An 18,572-nucleotide genomic window follows, 5' to 3' on the forward strand; every position below is an offset into this window, starting at 1 on the left:
ATATCCTATTCCAGCGAATGGGACTGAAACTAATATTGTCCCTGGAATATCTGAGGGGTGAAGGTACATGGGATGGAAAGGATCAACACTAGGGTTGGGACTAATTTCTGGAGTCTCAGATGAAGTGGGAAGGGCAGAATCAACAGCCATAGTTATCCAAATCAAAGAGGATGCAAATGAACAATCGAAATTGTATGAAATTGTACCAGAAACAATGCAAATTAACAAAGTATAGAGAAATACATCAAACCCTAGATTGTAGGAAAATCGCGGAAGACCAGTAACCAATGAATCGCTACCTCAATCGTCTATACAAACTCCAAATTTGTGGCTGAACTTGTTCAATCACTAAGGAATCAACATCGATAACCAAAACCCGAAGACCACAAAGAATCACTGATGTGAAAGTTGATCAAAATCAAAAATTGAACCGATAGAATCATATAAAATGATGAAACCAACCACGTTCGCTCTGATACCATGTGAGATTTGCAAATGAAAAGAGAGAAATTGAAGGATTTCAGTTTGACGAACCCTAGAATGTTCGAGAGAGAGAGAAATATCTGAGAAGAAATATGAGCTTCATTCATTATTAAAAAGGTGTCTGTACAAGTGTAATACCGAGTCCTTATACAAAAAGAATACAACCAAATAAATAGTAGGCCTTTACATATTGGGATTGCTACTATGTTGGGACTTCAGCAAGTCTATCAATTGGGCCATCTATGCTATCTATGCTAACACCCCCTCAAGATTTGGGGTGAGAGAACTCCCAGCTTGCCCAGGAGAAAATTGTGTGGAACACTAGACAAGGATTTAATGAAAATATCGGCCAGTTGAGATGAAGAGGAGATGAAATAAAGAGAAATCAAACCATCTCAAGCTTCTTCCGCACAAAATGACAATCAAATTCAGGGAAAGGGTTGCGTGATTTTGAGGTAAAGCAGTACGCGAAATCGATTCTCTTGGGGCTTAGTGATATTCACGGGAGAGGTTTCGTTCACCTTGATATAAAACCGGATAACATTCGCGAAATTGGCAAAATTGCTGATTTTGGGTTCGCGAAGAAGGTTGGAGTAAGGAGTCAGAAAAGGAAGAGCAGACTCAAGGGAATACCTATGTACATGGCGCCATAATCAGTTCTTGGTAACGATACGGACCTGAAGCCGATATTTGGGCTTTTGGGTGCACTGCCTTTGAGATGGTTACAGGGAAGACAATGTGGGATTGCATTGAAGCTGACGACATTGTTTATCTATTGTGCAAAATTGGAATGGGATCACCGGATTTGCAGAACAAAGGTTTGTCAAAAGAAGCTGAAGATTTTTTGAAAAAGCGTCTTGTTAAGGAGCCAAGATCGCGATGGACTGCTGATATGCTATTGAAGCATCCTTTCCTTTCATCTGAGCAGACAAGGAAAAAGGAAACTCAACCCACTTTTGTTTATAGAAATTGCAAGAGGAAGTGATCGATTGATTGATGATTTTCGCAATAGTACGGATATGGATAAGCTAAAACCAATGAAGTTGTTGAATTGCATATCCAACAAAAGAAGAAAGTTACTGGAAGGATGCTGATTATCAATTTTGATTGGAATTATACAAATGTAAAGAACTACGTTTTGGCTTGATCCCCTTAGGAGATTAATTTGGGGTACGTAGGCAGCCTGTTAGAAAAAAAGATGATCAGGTCGAGCCCCTTGTATTTATTAAACAAAAACAATTCTGTGTTTGGTTCTCTTTATAATTGAAGAATCTGTACAAAGAGGCTTTTTTGCCAAGTAAATTTGGCTAGCAATAGTTGTTGTGTATTCTTTCCAATGTATTGCAGAGTTATGTTTAATCTTTTTCTTGGATCATGTCAGAATCAATTAGTTCACTAAGAAATCTCAAACAAGTTTTCATATGCTTGGCAAGAATGCATTCTGTAAAATTGTCAAAAAGAATGTCATATTTTCATTCCATCCAATAAATTTGTATTTTAAAAAACAATAGATTAATTTGCATTAATCAATCATTCTTTTCAAAAAATGTTTAAAGCACAGCACACTTGACTTAATAAACAACATGTAGCTGTAAACTAAATATTGAAAACTGCAGGTCCACCTAATGCCCTTTGGCCTTTAGATTTGGTTTTGGTGTGTATGTGTGTGTGTGTGTGTGAGGGGGCTGGCCTCTTTTGTATGCAAAATTAAACGAAATGTTAATTTAGCAATTGGTTCCTAAAAGAGTTATTGTAACTAAGAAAGTAAAAGAAGATTGACATTCTCTATAAAAGCTGTCATTCTCTTATGTAGGCTGGACGGTAACATATTTATCATCTGCATTAGCACATTAGCTCAAACCTTAGATATAGTGCCATTTCCTCTAGCAATAGGAACATGAAGCCAAAATTTAGCTAGCACTTTCTACACACAATATTAGAGAAATCGCATAGCTGATGAATTATATAACGCAAAGCAATTCAATATCGAATTCACGTGTAAATTGAACAATTAGCACATATGGAGTTTACACGAGTTACCTCTTGAAGCGTGAACTAAGTACGTCTTTTACGTTAGCCTCCAATTCAAGAACAACTTAATCAAAATGCCATGACCAACACGATCACAATGTCCTAACGTCTCGTAGTCTTCTACTGTATTACTCAAATAATATCCGAAAAGAATAAATTTAGTATGAGCGAAATTTGAGAAAAAAAAGCACCGAAAATTCGGCTATCCCTGCGGCAGAAAAACCCATGTATATATACACGCACAAGGTCAAAACATTAGGGACCATAGAATTTAATTAACAAGGCTTTCTATTATGGAATTAATTTCGAAAATTTGAAATTAACTTCAACCGTAGTAAATTGCGAATTATTTCACTAAAAATTCGTAATTGTACTCCTTAGTTTAATTTCAAAAATTTTTCATAAAATCTCATTTCACTCCTCGTGTTTAGATTCAGATATTAATCAATCAATTTAAATTACTGACAATTTAATTTATATATCGATTACTACCTTTAGACATTTGCTAAGCCTATTTTATGCCCTGGATACAAAATTCACTAGGCGAGCTTATCCATAAAAACTTATAAGCTTTCAAAAAGATATATTATCAATCTCAAAGTCGAGATATGGATTCTATCAACTAATTATTCTTTTGTCAATGTAAGTATATTACTAGTAAAAATAGCACGGGCTAGCCAGTTTTTGGATTGGTCATTCAGAAATAGTCAACGTTTTCAAAGTCATTAAAAATTAGTAACTATTTTGCTATAACACGGAAAGTTCCAGCAAAATATACTGGAGATCGATGTACCTGTATATGAACTTCCATCATATTATGCTGGAACTCCAACACACGGAAAGTTCCAGTATAATATACTAGAGATTGGAGCACCTGTGTATGAACTTCTAGCATATTATGCTAGATCGATATATTATACTGGAACTCCAGTATATTATGCTGGAAGTCTAGTATATTATACTGGAACTCAGGTATAAATATACTGGAGTTCGGGTATACTTATGCTGGACCTCCAGTATAATATACTGGAGTTTCAGTATATTATCTTTACATGAAAAGTGGCTAAATTTCGATTACTTTTGAAATTGTGGCTATTTTTGAATGACCACTTGTAAATCTGGCTATTTTTGAATTTCTCCCTATATTACTATTGTACAATTTACCAGGCTTGTTAAAGAATCTTGCTTTAAATAAATCAAAACAATAAATAATATACATAGCGAATAATAATTATATCAAGATTTAGAGTATAAGTACAAGAAGTTGGAATTAAATCATTCTCATAATCAAGATAAATTATATTTAATCTTGTGCTACAACGCCATTCCGGCGGTTTGTGCAACTTTGTCAATAAATTGTGACCATAAACTTTATGACTTATAAGAACCGATGATTTAATCTTCGTGTATAAGCTCAATTATATACACTAAATCATCTACTATATATGCAAAGCACACACAACAAATACATGATCTATTTAAAATAAAATTTTATTGAATTGAATAAATAAATAAATAAATAATTATTTCATAAAAAATACTATAACAAAATGCATAGTTTATAGTATACCCTAGCAATATTTTTTGTTTATAGTGTCTTTTTTCTTTTTGGCAAGGTAGAATATTCCTAGGAGAGCTAGAACAAAGAATACTAATTTCACGAATTATTTACTTAGACTAAAGTTGTAAAGTTTCCAAATTTATTTTCTTTTTGCATAGCTAAAGCATAAATGAGAAAGAAAATTCAATTGCTACATTGAACCATGACCTTCATCGGCGAAAAATAGCCCTAAAGTATGAGTGTTCTGGAAAGATTCCTTATATAGATACGTGAACTTCTCATCAAATTAATTAACAGCTATTAGTAAGATTACTTGTAAAAATGGTAACCATTTGTTACAAATTACTACAATATAGGAAAAAGCGAAAAGAAACAAATTTTGGAAACTTTACAACTTTAGTTTCTCGGCCCTAAAATAAAAACCTAGCTTGTAACTCAAGAAACACGTAATCATATGTTAATAGGAAAAAGGAAAACTAGGTAACTCCTACTTATATATAAGTAAGTATAGCAATAACAGAAAGTTACCAAAACAAAACAAAAACCAGGTTATCAGTTACTATTGAGAGCAAGAAAAATATTGATTCAATGACGGCGATTACCGATCATCCAATAATATGGACGAGAGGCAAAACCATCGGAAGAGGCAGTTTTGGTATCGTCACTTCAGCAACAACAACAAACTTCTCCATTGATATTCCGTCGACAATCGCAGTAAAATCTGCCTTGTTTTCGCGTTCAAAGTCATTACAGAAAGAGAGAGAATTACTACACGAGTTTCAAGATTGTGATCATGTTATTCGATGTTTCGGAGCTAATGTTACTGAAGAAGATGGGACGATATTGTACAACATGTTGCTCGAGTACGCGTCTGCCGGAAGTTTAGCTGATCGGATTGGTCAAAATTCAAGGCAAGGGTTGCAAGATTTTGAGGTAAAACAGTACGCGAAATCGATTCTATTGGGGCTTAGTCATATTCATGGAAGAGGTTTTGTTCACCGTGACATTAAACCAGATAACATTCTTCTTGTTGGTACTGATAAAGTTGCCAAAATTGCTGATTTCGGGTTCGCGAAGAAGGTTGGAGGAGTAAAGAGTCAAAAAATAAAGCACGGACTCAAAGGAACACCTATGTACATGGCGCCAGAATCAGTTCTTGATAACGAGTACGGACCTGAAGCTGATGTTTGGGCTTTCGGATGCACTGTCTTTGAGATGGTTACAGGGAAGACAGTGTGGGATTGCAGTGAAGCTAACAACGTTGTTTATCTATTGTGCAAAATTGGAATGGGATCACCGGATTTGCAGAACAAAAGATTGTCAAAAGAGGCTGAAGATTTTCTGAAAAAGTGTCTTGTTAAGGAGCCGAGATCGCGATGGACTGCTGATATGCTATTAAAGCATCCATTTCTTTCATCTGATGATAATGTTGTTGTTCGTGAGCTGACAAGGAAAAAGGAACTTAACCCGTTTTTGTTTATTCGACATCTGTGCTGGTGAAAGTAATCCTTTGATTGACGATTTCTGCAACGGAGATGGATAAGCTAAAACCAATGAAGTTGTTGAATTGCAGATCCAACAAAAGAAGAAACCTACTAGCTAGAAGGATGCTGATTATCAGTTTTGATTAGAAATTTACAAATGTAAAGAATTATATTAATGTAAAGAACTACGTTTGGGCTTGATCCCCATAGGAGCTTAGCCCGGGGTACGTAGGCAGCCTGTGAGAAAACAAGAGATCAGGTGCAGCCCCTTGTATTAAACAAAAACAATTTTGTGTTTATATTTTCTTAATTAGTAATGTTAGACTTGGACTTGCTAGTGATGTATTTCAGCCATTTCAGAATTCAAAAACTTCATATAGTATTGAACTGTAATGTTCTTAGTGGTAAAAAGAGGTTAGCTAAGTATCGTAATATGTTCTATGTTCACAGAAGAAATTATTTGACATATTTTTTGATAATTTGTGTCATACCAGTTATATATCATGGAAGTTTCATTGCCTTACCATGATATATTTTCATTATCAGGAATGTTAGAAACTACCTTCTGCATGTATCTCTCAAACCATACACCTACTTCAATTTTCCACCTTATTGTAAAAATGATTATATAATGTTTGCCACCATAAGATGTCTAGAGAAAAACTAAGATACATCATGCCTCAGAATTCTTCCCTACAAGTGTCTATAGCAGTCATATAATCAAGCAAATATTTTTGAATTGCAATTACTTCGTCTGCCTTTTTTTGCTTCTGCCATTGATTTTAAGTCCTTGAGTAGGTTCATGTACAAATAATTAGTTGTTTCTTGTTTCAAGTTTCATGTGTGACTTGTTACTCTAAGAGCCTAAATTGCCAATTCCAGCAAATTTCGATGAAGAATGTAGACTTTGACTTTGGAAAAGGCAAAAAAACATACATAGCAAAATAAGAAGGAAGAAGGAGAAAATATTCAATTAGTTGCACTTGCGGCGACACATGATATGTTCTGGTGAAAGCAACTGGACTTATACAAAATAACAAAATAAACCTTCTCCTCTTCTTTTATCGAACCGAAGTTTAATTTACCGTTCCAAAACTTTTCTAATTAATTTTCTTATATTCTTGTAGCCTTGTTGATGTTGTTGGATAACACCTGATGAATTTAGACTGCTTTTGGGGTAAGCGGTTTAACCATTTCTAGTATAAATTTACATATATTATTTTACCAATAGTTATTTATCGTCTTTTCAAAATTTTGTACTTACAGGTTTGGAAGACTGAAGCTACAAGCCAAGATACAAGTTTAGAAGAAACACAAGCTCATTATTATTTTGCTAGGAATGTTATGTAAAACATGATTTCATAGTCTAGCTCAGGATGTTAGCAAAGTTGTTTTGCTAAGGTGTTGAGCAAATATTGAAACTAACATCATGGGATGTTAACATTGTAATTAATAACTTTTTATATAGCAATTTGACATTTATTGATAAAAATTAATGTTTTGTGACATTGAGCTTTAGGACTACTTGACAAGAAATATGGTCGTTATAGTTACTACAATTATTTTAAATAGCGACTAGTGTTGCTCGTCTCTAAAAGATAATCTACGACCAGTTAAAGATTGGTCGCTAAAACTGGTTAACGACCGGAAAATATATATTTTCCATAATATATTTATCGACTATTAGGGAGGAGAAGGCTGGTCGCTAAAATTGTTTAACGACGGGCAAATATATACAGTTTTACAATATATTAATTGTTTACTGGGACGAGATATGTAGTCTCTGAAGGTATTTAACGACTAGATTTTTTTTCCGTCTCTAAAAACATTTAACGACCAGGTTTCTGAACCGATCATTGTTGAGCTTTAGCGGCGGAAGCTATTATGATGGGTGGCGACCGGTTTTTTCCCGTCGCAATTGCTCTATTAGGACCAGAATTTGATCTTTAGGGACCAGATTTCCCTTAGTTAAAGGCCGTTTTTCTTGTAGTGCGAAGAAAGTGGGGCACACTGAGCAAGTACGAGAAATTAGCCCCGCTCCGCTTTCTTAAAAGCAAGGACCACTACGGGAGGTCATGAAGAGGAGTAGGAGCCAGCTTTAGGGGTTCAATCGATATGACAATGATGTATACTTGATAAAGTTTTTGGCGCCACCAAAATACTAAAAAAAAAAGCGCTTTTGCAATAGTCAACGTAGTCCCTTCTGAATAGGAGGGGAAACAAAAAAGAGTGATATGCCTCTAATGTCTTTTTATCCTTTGTTTGGGGTTCCCTAGCAAACAAAGGTATTCACATCACACGTTTCATGTCAAAATGGCAAAGCAACATGGTATTGACAACATATTTCATTTGGTGTGTTGTTTTTAAAGGAATTCTAGTGGTGTGTTGTTTTTAAAGGAATACCAGATATATGCAAAATACAATTATAGAATGAGACTCATAATGGAAAGAATAGACGCAAGTCCTCAATAATAATACATGGCATAAGTTGCATATCCATAATTGCGATTTATAAGACGCATTTGGCAGTTGCGATTTGGCAATTGCGATTTTTCATTGCAATTGCGACTTACAAGACGCATTTGGAAAATTATGAGTCGCAACTTAATCGTGATTTTAATTTTTCGATGTCGCTTTGGGATTAAGACTTGATCTATGTTTAACCCTAGCAATTCAAACTGAACTGTCATCCTTTATCCTGCTAGGAGCTCAAATTTTGGCGGCGATTACCGATCATCCAATAATATGGACGAGAGGCAAAACCATCGGAAGAGGCAGTTTTGGTATCGTCAATTCAGCAACAACAACAAACTTCTCCATTGATATTCCGTCGACAATCGCAGTAAAATCTGTCTTGTTTTCGCGTTCAAAGTTGTTACAGAAAGAAAGAGAATTACTACACGAGTTTCAAGATTGTGATCATGTTATTCGATGTTTCGGAGCTAATGTTACTGATGAAGATGGGAAGATATTGTACAACATGTTGCTCGAGTACGCGTCTGCTGGAAGTTTAGCTTATCGGATTGGTCAAAATTCAAGGCAAGGGTTGCAAGATTTTGAGGTAAAATAGTACGCGAAATCGATTTTATTCGGGATTAGTCATATTCATGGAAGAGGTTTCGTTCACCGTGGCATTAAACCAGATAACATTCTTCTTGTTGGTACTGATAAAGTTGCCAAAATTGTTGATTTCGGGTTCGCGAAGAAGGTTGGAGGAGTAAAGAGTCAGAAAAGAAAGCACGGACTCAAAGGAACACCTATGTACATGGCGCCAGAATCAGTTCTTGATAACGAGTACGGACCTGAACCTGATGTTTGGGCTTTCGGATGCACTGTCTTTGATATGGTTACAGGGAAGACAGTGTGGGATTGCAGTAAAGCTGACAACGTTGTTTATCTATTGTGCAAAATTGGAATGGGATCACCGGATTTGCAGAACAAAAGATTGTCAAAAGAGGCTGAAGATTTTCTGAAAAAGTGTCTTGTTAAGGAGCCGAGATCGCGATGGACTGCTGATATGCTATTAAAGCATCCATTTCTTTCATCTAATAATAATGTTGTTGTTCGTGAGCAGAAAAGGAAAAAGGAACTCAACTCGTTTTTGTTTATTCGACATCTGTGCTGGTGAAAGTAATCCTTTGATTGACGATTTCTGCAACGGAGATGGATATGCTAAAACCAATGAAGTTGTTGAATTGCAGATCCAACAAAAGAAGAAAGCTACTAGCTAGAAGGATGCTGATTATCAGTTTTGATTAGAAATTTACAAATGTAAAGAATTATACTAATGTAAAGAACTACGTTTGGGCTTGATCCCCATAGGAGCTTAGCCCGGGGTACGTAGGCAACCTGTGAGAAAACGTGAGATCAGGTGCAGCCCCTTGTATTAAACAAAAACAATTTTGTGTTTATATTTTCTTAAATAGTAATGTTCGACTTGGACTTGCTAGTGATGGATTACAGCCATTTCAGTATTCAAAAACTTCATATAGCATTTGGCCTGTGGTTCTTATTCCTTATAATTTACCGCCTTGGTTGTGTATGAAACAGGAAAATTTTATTTTTTCAATGCTTATTCCTGGTCCAGAAAGAGGTATTTAGCAAGGTTGATGCAAAAATAAGCAAAGCACTGGATGAAGTGTTAGTAGTAGAGCAGACTTCTGTCTTACACAAGCTGAAAAAGATAAAAGACTGAATCTGAAATTGAACTGCCAATGAAATTAGTATTTTGAAGATTTTATCAAATGGAGTTTTCCAGTACCGTCTTGCCCTCTAGCTGTATTCATGCAACAATAACTAACAGTCTGGAGCAGTTTATCAAATTTAGTGCTTGCATATTAGTTGAACAGTGCATTATTTTTCCACATCAAAAAATTTCTATGATCATATTTGAACAGTGCATTATTTATCTTGTAATGCATTAACTCAATGGATATTTTGATTATTGTAGGATAAATTTGAGAGTGTAGACATGATTGATCATATATTGGGATGGATGAAAGAGTTATGGAACAAATGGAGAGGACACTTGCATGCCAAATATGGGGGTGGAGTAATGGCGAAAGACTTGAAAGGTGACACTTCTTCAAAGGCTGAATTACTGTCCGCTCTACGTTCAACTAGATAGGAAAACAAATCTTTAAGTGAGGAAAACAAATCCTTACATGATCGCTTGTCTACCTCACAAGATGAGATTAAAGAAATGAAGAAAATAAAGGAATTCCTTGCTGCTCAACAATCACATGTCTCGCCTACGACATCGCTCGTTTCAACTGAATGATCACTATTTTTGTCTGCTGACCAAGTTAGTAACAATATACTCTGCTTTTTAATTTTTTTGTTGATTTTTATATAGTCATTTCTGTCTTATTGCTATTTCTGTTGCATTCATGAATTTATATTCCTTCAAATTAAAAAATATGGGCAGACACACTCAACTGGTACAAATAGAAAGGCTCGTCCAGTGAGTCATGACACTAGCGTGTAAACTACGAGTTTTATACTCATGTTTATCTGTCATGTTTGGTGGAGGAAAATCCCCTGCATTCTGTGGTACTATATATGCTTAAGCAAAGTAAATTGTACTGTGCTTAAGGATATTTCTGAATTAACTTTGCCATGTTTTGTGATTTTGAGACTGATTCTCATTCGTAGTAGTATTAACTAGACCAGATTTCCCTTCGTTAAAGGCCATTTTTCTTGTAGTCGCGAAGAAAGTGGGGTACACTGAGCAAGTACGAGAAATTAGCCCCGCTCTGCTTTCTTAAAAGCAAGGACCACTACGGGAGGTCATGAAGAGGAGTAGGAGCCAGCTTCTTAAAAGCAAGGAATTTGGAGTGGGGAAGCCCTTCACCTTCTTACATAAAGATAATGTAAGACAAGAGGGGAATACATGAGTAATCTCGTAAAGTTCAAAGCAAATTTGCAATTCCTTGCAGCAAAGTAACTGGCACAAAACATTCCGCGACACATGATATGTTCTGGTGAAAGCAGCTGGACTTATACAAAATAACAAAATAAACCTTCTCCTCTTCTTTTATCGAACCGAAGTTTAATTTACCGTTCCAAAATTTTTCTAATTAATTTTCTTATATTCTTGTAGCATTGTTGATGTTGCTGGATAACACCTGATGAATTTAGACTGCTTTTGGGGTAAGCGGTTTAACCATTTCTAGTATAAATTTACATATATTATTTTACCAATAGTTATTTATAGTCTTTTCAAAATTTTGTACTTACAGGTTTTGAAGATTGAAGCTACAAGCCAAGATACAAGTTTAGAAGAAACACAAGCTCATTATTATTTTGCTAGGAATGTTATGTAAAACATGATTTCATGCATAGTCTAGCTCAGGATGTTAGCAAAGTTTTTTTGCTAAGGTGTTGAGCAAATATTGAAACTAACATCATGGGATGTTAATATTGTAATTAATAACTTTTTATATAGCAATTTGACATTTATTGATAAAAATTAATGTTTTGTGACATCGAGCTTTAGGACTACTTGACAAGAAATATGGTTGTTTGTCACGACCCGAAATTCTCTCATTCGGACCGTGATGGCGCCTAACATTTCACTTGCTAGGCAAGCCAATGTTAGAATAATATTAACCAATTTTTAAATAATTTTTAAATTATTAATAATCAAGGAAACAAAAACGGAAGCAAAGTTTGAAATATAGTGAATAATTCATAAAAACAACGGTGTCTAAATACCATCCCAGAATTTGTGTCACAAGTGCACGAGCTTCTAGAATAAATACAAATAAGGTCTGAATAAAATAAAGTTGTCTGGGAATAAACACACAGCTAAAGTAAAATAGAGGGGGACTTCAGAACTGCGGACACCATGCAGTTATACCTCAAGTCTCCTTTGGTAGCTGAAATCCGAGCAAGTCTATGGTACGCCGCTGGGACCAACTCCAAAATCTGCACAAGAAGTGCAGAGTATAGTATCAGTACAACCGACCCCATGTACTGGTAAGTGCTGAGCCTAACCTCGACGAAGTAGTGACGAGGCTAAGGCGGTTCACTTACATTAACCTGTACGCAGTATTAGTAACAACAACAATAATAGAAATAAATCAGGTAATTCATTTATAATAATTGAAGACAACTCAACAGTCATAACCAATTATCATTTCCATTAATTTTGTTGCAGCGTGCAACCCACTCTAACAATATATTCACATTCAATTCTGTTGCAGCGTGCAACCCGCTCTAACAATATATTCTCATTCAGTTCTATTATATATTTATTTCGATCAAGTATATATATAGATTTTTAAATAAATATTAACTTTTTAACAAGTCTGTTGCGGCGTGCAACCCGATCCTCCAATATTAACTTTTTAACAAGTCTGTTGCGGCGTGCAACCCGATCCTCCAATATTTTCATTTCAATCAATTCTTATAGAAGATATTCCCCAATAAACGCAACAATTAATATAAAATCATAAGACAACAAGCATACAATAATTATAATTTAATTATGAAACAAACAATGATAATTAGCAATTTATTATAGAAATCAGGGAGAAAATAGGCAGTTTAATATGCTAAATTCAAATAACAATTAAAACACATAATTCAAATAGCATGTAACAATTAATGCAGGAATTCAAGAATTAATATTTTGACAAAGAATAAGAGAAACAATTATTAGAATAATTAATTTATGATTAAAAATAATTTATGATTTTTTAATTAAGTAGGCAAACAATTAATTTGACGACGTATAGACACTCGTCACCTCGCCTATACGTCGTTCACATGAAATTCACATAACAATTAATTTAAGGGTTCTATTCCCTCAAGTCAAGGTTAACCCCGACACTTACCTCGCTTCGCAAATTCCAATCAATTATTCAACCATAATTTTTCCTTTTAAATTTGCCTCCGAAAGCTTCAAATCTATTCACAAACAATTCGATATATTCAATACGAATCATAGGAATTAATTCCATATGAATTTACAAATTTTTCGGATAAAAATCCGAAATTTATTAAAATATTCGGCAGTGGGACCCATGTCTCAAATCCCGGAAAAAATTGCGAAATCCGAACAGCCGTTTCGATACGAGTTCAACCATACCAAATTTGTCCAATTCTATATCAAATGGACCTTCAAATCTTAAATCTTCGTTTTTGGAAGATTTTATAAAAATCTGATTTTTCTTCTATAAATTCACGGATTCATTATATAAATGAGTATGAAATCATGAAATATAATCAATATAGGATAAAGAACACACACCCCAATGTTTTTCCGTAAATATCGCCCAAAAATCGCCTTACCCGAGCTCAAAAAATGGAAAAGAATTGAAAATGGGTCGAAACCTCATTTCCATAACTTAAGTTCTGTTTCTAGGACTTTTACCCTTCGCGAACGCGGTCAGTGCCTCACGTTCGTGAAGCACATTTTGTGCTGCCAAAACTTTGCTCTTTGCGAACGCGAAGGCAATGTCACGAACGCGAAGCCTTGCCAAATTTAGCCTTCGCGAACGCGATACACCGTACGCGAACACAAAGCTTTAACGCTTGGTGCCCGGCCAGGCCTCGCCTTCTACGCGAACGCGAACGCTTCCACCCGCTCGTGATGAACATTGCCCTCTTCCCTTCGTGAATGCGTCCCCCTCTTCACAAACGCGAAGAGTAAATTTCACCTGCCTCCATTTTCTTCTTCGCGAACGTGAGCCACCTCTCGCGAACGCGAAGAAGGATACCAGAAGTAGATTTTTGCAGTTTTTTCCAAGTCCAAAAATGGTCCGTTAACCACCCGAAATCAACCCGAACCCTCAGGGCTCCAAAGCAAACATGCACCCAAGTCCTAAAATATCATACGAACTTGCTTACGCGATCGAATCGCCAAAATAACACCTAGAACTACGAATCGGTCACCAAATCAAAGGAAGTTTTCAAAAAATAACTTTAAAACTTATATTTTTACAACCGGACGTCCGAATCACGTCAAATCAACTCCGATTCTCACCAAATTGGGAAGACACGTCATAAATATTATAGTGGACTTGTACCGGGCTCCGAAACCAAAATACGGACCCGAGGTCAATAAATCCTACACCAGTAATTTCTTAGAAATCATTAAGCTTTCAAGCTTTTAATGTTTTATCAAAATTCTATAACTCGGGCTAGGGACCTCGGAATTCGATTCTGGGCATACGCCCAAGTCTCAAATCACGATACGGACCTACCAGAATTTTTAAGACACTGATCCGGGTCCGTTTGCTCAAAATGTTGACCAAAGTCAACTTAGTTGAGTAAAATCTTCCAAAACCAAAAATTTAAGATTTGCAGGTCGAGTTGCTATTGGAATTCGATGAAATTGGTATGGTTGAACTCGTATCGGAATGGGTGTTTGGATTTCATGAAAATTATGTCGGGTTCCGAGGGGCGGGCCCCGCGTTGACTTTTGTTGACGTTTTTGGAATAAATTTTTAAGTCGAAGTATTATTATCCGGAATTGTTTCCGATGAATTTTAATGAAGTTATACAATTAATTTGGATAGATTTGAGCTGTCCGGAGGTCAATTCAAGCAAGAAGGCTATTTTGGAATATCGGCCTAATTTCCAAAAGTTAAGTGTCTTGCTTAACCTCGAGTGAGGGAATTACCCCTTAGGCATTGAGTCTTATGTGCCGTTTGTGAAATGTGAAAAGCCATGTACGCGAGTTGACGAGTACGTACTCGGGCTTATACGTGCAAAATTCATTGAATTAAAGTCTTAGGCATTATTGTGTAATAAATTGGGAAATTATGGAAAATTATTAAACCATCTGTTTGCCTTGCCTAAATACTTATTGTTGAATTTGTTTTTTTATGACAATTGGATATGATTGTTACTCTATTATTTATGCAATTCCATGAATTTGATGGTTTGATAATTATTGGAATTTAATTTCATTATGAATTTTTCCCTTTGCAAATAATTAATTAAATGAGCTTAAGAAAAGGTATTTATATAATTATCTAAATTTGGATTAATAAAGGTTTTGCTTTATGCTGAGTATTTTCTATCTCTGTTGATTGTCTTTGGGGTGTTATATACATTTTTGTGGAGCCTTGGGCTATTTGTTGTGAAATTAATTGATTTCGTTATATCTTTAGAATTTGGTTGTGGCCATTGGGCAAATTGTGATATGAATTAATTTTATTATGTTGCTGTGATAATTTTCCGTGTAAATTATTGTGTTGTGTGAATTGTTATTTTGTGGAGATAAGGGTGGCATTTCACCATTGATATTATGTGGTTATAAGGTTGGCATTTCACTGTTGTGTTTGTTGGGATATTGTCTGGGTGGAGCGATAAAGGTGGCAATAGGAGCGATAAGGGTGGCAATAGGAGCGATAAGGGTATCTATTGATATTGTCTGGGCAGAGCGATAAGGGTGGCTATAGGAGTGATAAGGGTGGCTATAGGAGTGATAAGGGTGGCAATAGGAGCGATAAGGGTGGCTATTGTCAGGGACGATATGTGATGATGTGGGGTTGTGGTGTTGATAATTTTCATGTGATGTTGTGATTTTCTTATGTTTATTTCTTTACCTTGTGCATCTTGTCTTGTTGTTGGTAAATTGATAACAATCTGATTTATGTTGAAATTGAGAGCCTGTGGCTATTGCCAGGCGGATTATAAAATAAAATATGGGTACGAGGTGCCGTGAGTAAATAATGAGAATATTTGGCACGTGAATTGTACGTGCAGTTGTGATATGAAATGTGGGCACGAGGTGCTGTGATGAAATGATAATGATAATTGGCACGTGAATTGTCCGTGCAGTTGTGATATGAAATGAGGGCATGAGGTGCCGGAGAAATATGATGATTTAATTATGGGCACGAGGTGCCGTGAAAATATGAAAATGGGCTGAGACCCGTATTTTTATGATTTCGATATAAGGTGTCACATGGTGATTTTTTAATTGAAAGAATTATAATCAAAATATTTATTTGGAAGGATTTTTACTTAGAAAGTATTATATGAAAGAATTTTATTTGAAAGATATTTATTAGAGGAAATTATATTTGAAATTATTTATTGAAAGAATTATATTTGAAAAATAATTATTTGAGAAAATCATATTTGAAAGAGAGTTATCTGGAAGAATTATATGTGAAAGACACTTATTTGAAGGACTTGATTTAATTGGGTGTACTTGTGTTTATTAATTGTTGAGTGATATTAATGGTATTCTTGTTGTCTGCTATGAATATCACTGGTTGTCTCATGTTGTCCTATTATTATTTGTTTCCTATTATTTTGTATATTATATTGCACAGGTTATTAGACTAGTGAGTGTCTTGACTATACCTCGTCTCTACTCCATTGAGGTTAGTCTTGATACTTGCTGGGTACCGACCGTGGTGTACTCATACTACATTTCTGCACATTTTTGTGCAGAGCCAGGTATTGGAGATATCGGACTTGAGCAGAGTTATAGCGGGATCGTAAGGATTCAAGGTAGAGCTGCTTGGCCGTCACAGTCCCTTGGAGTCTTTTCATTTCATTGTACTGTTAATTTGTAATAAAACAATATTGTATGTTCGGTTCTCATGATCATTTCATGTATTCAGTTAGAGTTCTTGACTCAGTACTACCAGTCTTGGGAGGTTGTCTATTGTAATTATTTCCGCTATTAGTTTTAAAAAAAAATGGCTTCAAAAGGTAATAAAAATCGGTTTACCTAGTCTTAGAGACTAGGTGCCATCACGACGCCTGTGGTAGGAATTTGGGTCGTGACATATGCATTCAAATATAATTTAAGGACATCACATATATGAAAAAAGAACCACTCACTCTCACAAATAAATTCATGTGCATTCCGTGGTTGTACCATAGGCTTCCCCGTAGTGTATATCTCCACTAATCTAAGCTCGCAAAGTCCAAGATCAATTAGATCTTTACGGGTTGTAATGTAGGCTAATTAGGGAGGGGTAGGATATATTTTGGGTATAGTGACTAACCCTGCTAAGCAATTTAATACACTACACTTAACTTTCAAATACACACTTTTCATGACCAATTCAAACAATGCCATGAAACCATATACAATTTGGCTCTTCTTCTTTAAGCATAACTTGCATTCACTAGCCCGGATCACGATGAATAGGAGGTGTATTTTCTATATATATTTTTTTCTCTTTTTTTTTCTTCAACACTTTCCCTAAATTTAGGTTGCCCAGGTAATGATCTATCAAACATATGTGCACCTTTTTGAATTTTCTATGATTCCACTCAAAAGCTACCCCAACTCCCACTTTACTCTTCTAGCGACTCAAGTGCTTTTAGAGGTAAAGATTTAATTAAGAACAAAATGAGAATCGACTTGTAATGTGGATGCCAAAGAAAAAGCTTATAGGCTCAAATGGGCTGTCTATGGATAATTTTATTTATGGTGGCATAATAGCTCAATGGACAATCAAAGAAATGCCTACATCATCTCCTAGACTCACAAAGCTTACTTGTTTCGCTTCGACTAACATACAAGACAAGTTCTAGACATACACATGATAGCACAAAATGTAATCAACATCTCACATCACACAATGCACATGACCCCAATAGGGACGGTTCCATTCCAACTCTCAAGTTTAGGCAAGTAATCACAAAATCAAGAAGTATTAAGCAATAAAGCACTACATGAACAATGAGTCAAGTAACTGAGAGAAAGCGTCACAGATCGACTATTCAATTTTTCATGGCATCACTTTTCATCAAAACATGTTAGGAAGGTAATTTGCATGCTAAGGCTTAACTATGATAGCATCAAACAGGTCATAAGGCACATAACAACACTCAAGTTTTCTTTCCTCGATTTCCTAAAAAAAAAAAAAAAAAATTACCCGGTTCAAGTTACATCCCCTAGAAAAGAACCGATGCCAAAAGAAAAACCAAGGGGGATTAGTATCTACCTACGACTAAAAAAATATTTGTGGATTTTATTTATTGGACCTTAATCCCTCAAGAAAGTTGTCCAAGAGATCCATCGTCAGGAAAAGTCCAAAGAATTGTTTTTAGTTAAACTAACACAACTAAAATATCATAGAAAATTACCCAGATAATATCCTCACCCCATACTTCAAATTGTGCATTGTCCCCAATACACACCATAAATAACAAGAGGGTTAAAGAACTTTCCTGGTAGGCCAAAAGCCGAAGCATCAGCAGCTCATGGGATACTCAGACTTTTTCCAATGATATGTTCTTCCTCCCATAGCCTTTTACCAATTCAAGGCTTATAATGGTGTTATCATTGATCATTCTGCCTGGTACAAAGGTTGTTTAGCAGTTATCTATTAGGTCTGTCATATCTTCCTGTAATCTTGCTGTTAAGATTTTTGATATTATCTTGTATAGCATTGTGCAGCAGGAAATATGCCTAAATTCCTTGATGTTAGTTGGGTTCTTGACTTTTGGGATCAAAGTAATAGTGGTGCAGTTGATGGCTTTGCACATTTCAGCATTTCCATTACTGTTGCAGTAACCTCATCACCCAA

At 35.5% G+C, this 18,572-nt stretch overlaps 1 protein-coding gene, 2 long non-coding RNA genes and 1 pseudogene across 3 annotated transcripts; all 4 read left to right on the forward strand.

Annotated features, from left to right (window-relative positions):
* The first annotated feature begins 4,663 nt into the window (after window positions 1-4,663).
* Window positions 4,664-5,575, forward strand: LOC138902238 (mitogen-activated protein kinase kinase kinase 20-like). Its single transcript, XM_070190084.1, has one exon. The coding sequence runs from the start codon at window positions 4,664-4,666 to the stop codon at window positions 5,573-5,575; it is 912 nt and encodes a 303-aa protein (XP_070046185.1).
* A 617-nt stretch (window positions 5,576-6,192) lies between these two features.
* On the forward strand, window positions 6,193-7,065 carry LOC138903697 (uncharacterized). Its single transcript, XR_011413038.1, has 2 exons — window positions 6,193-6,736; window positions 6,826-7,065. It is a non-coding gene; the product is annotated as an uncharacterized lncRNA (long non-coding RNA).
* Window positions 7,066-7,674: 609 nt separating this feature from the next.
* On the forward strand, window positions 7,675-9,407 carry LOC104105978 (mitogen-activated protein kinase kinase kinase 20-like; annotated as a pseudogene).
* A 700-nt stretch (window positions 9,408-10,107) lies between these two features.
* On the forward strand, window positions 10,108-11,530 carry LOC108946806 (uncharacterized). Its single transcript, XR_001971163.3, has 3 exons — window positions 10,108-10,363; window positions 11,162-11,211; window positions 11,301-11,530. It is a non-coding gene; the product is annotated as an uncharacterized lncRNA (long non-coding RNA).
* Window positions 11,531-18,572: the final 7,042 nt, after the last annotated feature.

This window comes from Nicotiana tomentosiformis, chromosome 12 (genome assembly GCF_000390325.3).
Source record: "Nicotiana tomentosiformis chromosome 12, ASM39032v3, whole genome shotgun sequence".
NCBI classification, from domain to species: domain Eukaryota; kingdom Viridiplantae; phylum Streptophyta; class Magnoliopsida; order Solanales; family Solanaceae; genus Nicotiana; species Nicotiana tomentosiformis.